General features: G+C 40.7%; 1 protein-coding gene across 1 annotated transcript; it reads left to right on the top strand.

The window, feature by feature from the left end:
• Positions 1-2111: 2111 nt before the first annotated feature.
• On the top strand, positions 2112-4758 carry socs1a (suppressor of cytokine signaling 1a). The gene is made up of 2 exons (XM_042505066.1): positions 2112-2431; positions 3906-4758. The coding sequence occupies exon 2, from the start codon at positions 3963-3965 to the stop codon at positions 4668-4670; it is 708 nt and encodes a 235-aa protein (XP_042361000.1). The 5' UTR covers positions 2112-2431; positions 3906-3962; the 3' UTR covers positions 4671-4758.
• The last annotated feature ends 1697 nt before the right edge of the window (positions 4759-6455 follow it).

The raw sequence follows: 6455 nt of genomic DNA, 5'->3' as shown, positions 1-6455 counted from the left end.
ATCTGACTCTCTAAAAACACCACTCAACCTATCATGCCCACATTTATTTGTGCATATTAGTGCAGCTATATATAGAATTATCGTGTAAGCTAAATGCCCAATACATGAATCATTTGGTATGAAAAAGTCATGAAGTCACTTACAATCATCTGCATAAACAACACAGCAGGCTAACAAAAGCAAAGAATCTCTCAGAATAATGTTAAGGTGAGATTTCAAAAATGTCCATCTTCAATTTAAAGTTTTTCTGCTGTCATTTTGGTACTTACTTCTAATTATGTAATTATAAATTGGGGCACAGAGTGATGTGGCTTCATGTGAAACAGTCGGCACTTACTCAGAAACAACACACCTCCGAGTTTCACTGGTCATGAAACAGCCACCATTTAACCACAGCTAAAGAGGGATACTACCTATCATGTGTCACACACACACACACACACACACACACACACACACACACACACACACACACACACACACACACACACACACACACACACAAGGACTCACAGTAGAATCAGCCTGATGTGGCTTAATGTTGAAAGACAAAACAATTAAATGATTGCCAGGATGTCACAACATGAGCATTTCTGAGATGAATTAGCCCAAAAGTGAGGGCCACGTGACACATTTTCTGCAGAAGAGCTATTGACAACAAATGAAGAAGTCCAGAAGAGGCCAGATTTGGTTCCCCACATGGCTCTAGTCAGCTGTTCACTACTGCTTTTTTGTAATCCTAACTGCTGAACATATTCTAAATATTGAGGGGGACATGTCCTGTGTCCCCCCTCTGCCAAACATGAGTGGATTACGAGACACAATGGGCCTCCGGGCACAGACATGAAACCCCCCCCAACTCTCCTACATAGGAGTAAAACATGGAGATTTTACAGTTGCTTAACCACTTTTTGTATGTTATCAGTCTCTTTGCAGCTGTTTCGCATCAGTTTGTGGTCATTTTGTGTCTCTTTGTGATTATTTTGCCCCTTTTGTAGTTGTTGTCAGTCTCTGTGTGTCTCATAGCTGGTGTTTTATATTTCTTTGTAAGTGTTCTGTCTCATGTTCTTTTTGTGTGTCTTTGCAGTCATTTTATGCTATTTTGTGCTCATTTTGAGTCTCTCTGTAGTCATTTTTAATCATTTTGTGACTGTTTTGTCCATTTTGGTAGTTGTTGTGAGTCTCTTTGCAGCTGTTTAACATTTCTTTGTAGTTGTTTTGTGTCTCTTTGTAGCCGGTTCATGTTTTGTTGTGGTCGTTTTGCCCCTTTATGTTATTGTAGTGAGTCTCTATGTTTCTTTTAAGCTGTTTTGCATCTCTTTGTTGTTGTTTTGTGTTTATTTATGGTCTTTTTGTGTGTCTTTGTGGTCATTTTGAGTCTCTTTCTGGTTGTTTTGCCCCTTTTTGTAGTTGTTGCGAGTCTCTTTGCAGCTGTTTTGCATCTCTTTGTGCTGTTTTGTGTCTGTTAGTAGTCATTTTGAATCTCTTTCTGGTCACACATGTTAGTTTAGTTTTTGCAATAATCCATCAATGCCACAAAAATGTTCACCTATGATCACACATGTATGCTATCTGACTACAAAGATCATTTTCCGTGCTTATCTTTTTTTTTTTTTTTTTTTTTTTTTTTTTTTTAAAGCACTTGATGTTTCTAATTTTTTCGGGAACTTCTGCAAGATCTGTTTGAAATGTCAACTGAGACTAAAGCCAAAACCAGACATGAAAGACTTTTAACTTGATATGTCATTAGATATGCAAAACGTTTCAGACAGGGCCATCCCACAGAATATACTGAGCACACCCTGTGCTCTTTTGAAATGACTTTTGACTTTTGCATGTTTAATTGCCTGAATTACAACAATGCATCTGTCATGACTCAATAAAATAGATCTTATCAAAGGCATACAGAGAAAGAGAGAGAGAGAGAAAATCCTCGTAAAATTTTTTTTAAAAGACTCGAAGCATATGTAATGGCAGCTGTCATTACTCGGATATGTCACCTGTCTTTCTGTAAACGTCCTGCTATCATGTGGCTTTGCGGTTTATTCGAAATCCTTTAATAATAATAGCTGCGTTGAAAAGAACTGAACGAGTTTCACTTTCGCTTCTCAGAAACTGGCTGTCTGCCTGTAAGCCGGTCCTCTCTGACAGAAAGGACATGAACAAGGGCGGAGCAAAGGAGCTTTATAAAGACACGAGAAATAAGCACCATACCAGCGCAAACACACAGCAGACAACGACCTGACGGCTGGAAATCACGGCCAGCAGCTCGACTCTGAGTCTTTCCCGAGCTGTCAAATGCAACGTTGCCGTCCAACACCGCGCTGCGGCACGGATTACCTGCAGGATATTTACTGATTTCAACGCAGTTTGCACTTTGGAAATACAGACAAAGGGATCTTTAAACAGCCGCTGTTGTTAGAACAAAACGGTAAGACTATACAAACTGGAGTTATGCTCTTTTGTGTGTATTTGAGGTGAAAAATGATGCTATGCAACAGTCATGGCTGCCCATTTCTGCGCTTGTGCAATGGAAAAAATAATGGATTCAAATGTTTAACTGTGGCTACACGGACTTTTTTGGTGCAAAAACGCGCTGTGGAGTTTCAGTCTTCCTCCTGTTTGATCTGCCCAGATGTTCAACATCAGCTCGCTGTGGACAATTAAACTGCATGTGGCGATGCAGTCAATAAAACAGGCACACTATCAAAGAAACACTCGCTCTAAATATAAATAGATTTTTAAAAAAAAAATAAATATGATTATATTTTGAATTTGATCCATTTTTATGGTTCAAACATCTGTTTGTGATAGCCTGGCGTTGGAACCTAAGTTTCCCAAAATTACAACACAGGTCAGCACCTGTTAGTCATTACCTTTTCCTGGAATGTGAAGCTATTTTTCATTAACTCGTGGCACAAGTTTTAGGTAATTCACAATGGGAGAAGGTGAAGCACACACAGGATAGACATGTTGAAATGTGATAAGATTTGGGTACAAACTGTCTTGAGTACTTATCGGATGAGTATCTGCAGATGGTCATCACTTCATCACATCAGTTCATTTTGATATTTCAAACCATTTATGTCATTAGAAACTCATGTATGCATGTATGCTTAAAATAGTTAGCTTTAAACATTTAAGCTGACTGAACTTGAGTACTTTTGAAATGATTAAAAACAAATACATTTAAAAATAAACTTAAATAAAATAGACTTGATCTTAATTCAGTTGTAGTTAAGTCATTTTATAACATAAAATAAAGAATTAAGGTAAACAGAAAGATTTAAGTACAATTGAAGTTTATTTGACTAGAAAAGTTTGTTTTGAATAACAACAAAATAACAACTCAAGTTCAGTCAACTTAAAATTGTAAGGCAGTCTGGACTAACTTTAGTAGGTTCACACATATTTTAATTTGACTGTGTAAGAGATAACTATTTTTTGTCTTTTGTAATCTGTTTGAAAAAAAAATGGTGTTTCAGTCATCAAAGCAGAAGCTATAAAGAAAAATTGCTGCTATAAACTGTGTGTGTGTGTGTGTGCGCGTGCAGCCAGTGTACACTAACCTAACTGTGGCTGACATCATAGCTGACTGTATTCGGGCCTGACCGCAGATTCCACTCACATCAAAGTCTGTGGCGCTCCATGGAAACTTGAAATTCTTTCTAACCTACAGTCAAAGAGACTGAGTTATGTGTCACCCCGCCACCCCCCCACCCACACACACATACACACACACACAGAGGTCCATATAGAGTATTAGGACCTTACATAGCATCTCCTAAAGGTTGTGTGTTGTTGATGTGAGTGACAAAGTTCACGGCCGCAGTCTGTGGCAACTGACTTTGAAAAATGTAATTTGTTTACATAGATAATAATTTCTTCTTTCTTGTCTCTGGCAGGATGTCAGTGTGGTGGTTAGAGATGGGAGAGGGTCTGGGGCCGCTCTCCCCTGTAGGATGGTAGCCGACAGCACGGTGGAAGGCAGTGACAAGATCCAGTTGTCAAGTTCGTCATCCTTGTCGTCCTCGTCATCCTCATCATCATCCTCATCATCGTCCTCATCATCTTCCTTGTCCTCATCGTCATCGTTGGCCAGCCCTCGCCGCACAGAGTCAGATCAGCTTCAGCATCGAGCCGCTCCAGATCCAAACCCAAGATCTGTGTCCGTCCCCTCTGTGTATCTGACCCACTTCCCCACCTTCTCCTGCAAAGAGGACTGCAAGATCATCACAGACACTGCAGCCAAGCTCGAGCGCAGCGGCTTCTACTGGGGCCCGCTGGGAGTTGAGGACGCCCATCGCATGCTACGAGACGCTCCTCTGGGCAGCTTCCTCATCCGTGACAGCCGCCAAAAAGACGTCTTCTTCACGCTGTCCTACCACGGCAAGAGTGGGCCGGTCAGCGTGCGCATCGACTACAAGCGGCAAAAGTTCTCACTGGCGGGCAACGAGCGATCCTTCCCGACGCTCTTCGCCCTCTTGGAGCATTACGTCAACTCTCCCAAGAAGAGCCTCAGCATCCCGTACAGGAAATGGGAGCCGACGCTGCAAGAGTTGTGCAGAAAGCGCATCATGGAGCTGTGTGGCGGAGAAAGCCAGGTGCCAAAGCTGCAGATTACTCATGTTGTGCAAGACTTCCTGTTGGAGTTCCCTTACAAACTATGACTAGCTTGCAGTGTAAAGTTCTGATAGTATTATTTTTACTTTCAAGACGGCAGCTTTTACCAAGTGATGGTAAACAAGACTGTTTGGTAAAGTCTGTCCATCAAGTGATGGAAGTTAAGACTGCATCGCCATGTTGCGGCAAAATGTTCCAGAAGAGACATTTTCGCCACAGTAAAGCACAGGCTGGCTGGACTGGGAGTGACATTTCAACATACAGAACCTCCAGAGACTCAACTTTCACACGCACAGAGCGCCTTCTGGTCTTGAGGTTGCACGAAAACTTGGAAAACGCTGCATTAAGAGAAGTCTACAGACGTAATGGAGCTTTTACAGAGATAAAAGAACTGATGGGGTTGGCTGTAGTTGACTGTTTGTGGCCTAAAGAGGCCCAAAAGTATTTAAAAATGGATTGTGGAAGGACTTTTAGAGCATCAACAGAGTGGACTTGTTGGAGGCCGAAACCATCCCAGGCTGTGGTACCAATAGGATTTACTTCTGTAGCAGACTTTAATACTCTAATGTTGAATGTTTACATAACAAATGAATGTTTGCCAGCATCGATGGCTCAAATACCACTTGATGTCTTCTTAAAATCTGCTCGCATGCAGATAAGATACTGTAGAGGACGTCAAAGAGTGTTGGAGTCACAAGGTCTGGTGTTAAGTTGTACTGTAAGTAGAGGCAGCTCACCTCTGATTCAACCACTTCTGCCAGGCAGATATTAAATTTGTCTTAACTGATATTGATATATATGAATATTTTTATATTTTTTAATGTATTTGAAATAAAACATATTTAAACTAACTTTGCTGAATTTTTAGTTATTTTTTCACTTTTTTTCCCCCCTGGACAGATACAAAGTTACAATAACACACTTTGTCCATGCTATTTTACAGACAATGGGACAGACAGACAGACAGGAAGTGTGACACGGTGGCGTACAGTAGCGTCACCACAGTGATTCATCTGTGTAGGATAAAGTGACAGGTGGGCGGGGCAACATTGGTAGAAAATGGACTGTTACGCTTAGACACACACACTTACCAGAAACGGGCAAAGGTGACACATAATGAAGTGTGTGATTGTGTGTGTGTGTGTGTTGTACTTTTAATGAGGACCCAGTGCACAACATTTCCTCAAGAGGAAGTGGGAAATTTAGGCAGGGTATTCGTGGTTTATAGAGGCATGTTAGATCAAGATTAGGATTAGAGTAACTGTTCATGTTTCAGTCTAGAGTTATGATAAACACTTTATATGCAGCAATCATTCAAAACACTTTTAAAGAAGCAGAGTGGAATAAAAGTAACAGAAGAAAGCAGGTGAAAGGTTAAAAGAAAGTCAAAATACTATGTCTGGCTAATGCACACAGAGATTAGAAGATGAATTTGCATATTAAAGTTATTTATACTGACTGACATGTCACCCATTCATAGTGGGTGTGGCAACTCTGAAACAGGTGGGTATACCTGGTTTGAATGCATGACTCATACTGCGTGTTTGACAGACAAACTGCAAACACTATATGGATGACGTTACACAGGCTTTTCTTAAGACTAGTCTAGTCTTGAGAAATAATGCCATGGTTAAATGGGAACAGCATGTGAAACACAGTGGTGATTAAATAGGAACACCCTTTACACATTCTAACAAAGGGCTCTTGCATTCATCCAAACTGTTGGGAAATTGCAGCAGAAAATTGGTGAAACCGTCTCTTTGTCCAAACCCAGAGTTTAACTTTAACACAAACCGATTGTAAAATGTGAAATGACGAGTATCCAGGTTGTG

This window comes from Plectropomus leopardus, chromosome 17, assembly GCF_008729295.1.
Source record: "Plectropomus leopardus isolate mb chromosome 17, YSFRI_Pleo_2.0, whole genome shotgun sequence".
Taxonomy (NCBI): Eukaryota; Metazoa; Chordata; class Actinopteri; order Perciformes; family Serranidae; genus Plectropomus; species Plectropomus leopardus.
Note: the sequence above shows the minus strand (reverse complement) of the source record. Positions and strands in the feature narration are given on the sequence as shown.

What these genes read in the sequence shown, in the direction of transcription:
- socs1a (XM_042505066.1), top strand. Translation starts at nt 3,963, where the DNA reads ATGGTAGCCGACAGCACGGTGGAAGGCAGTGACAAGATCCAGTTGTCA.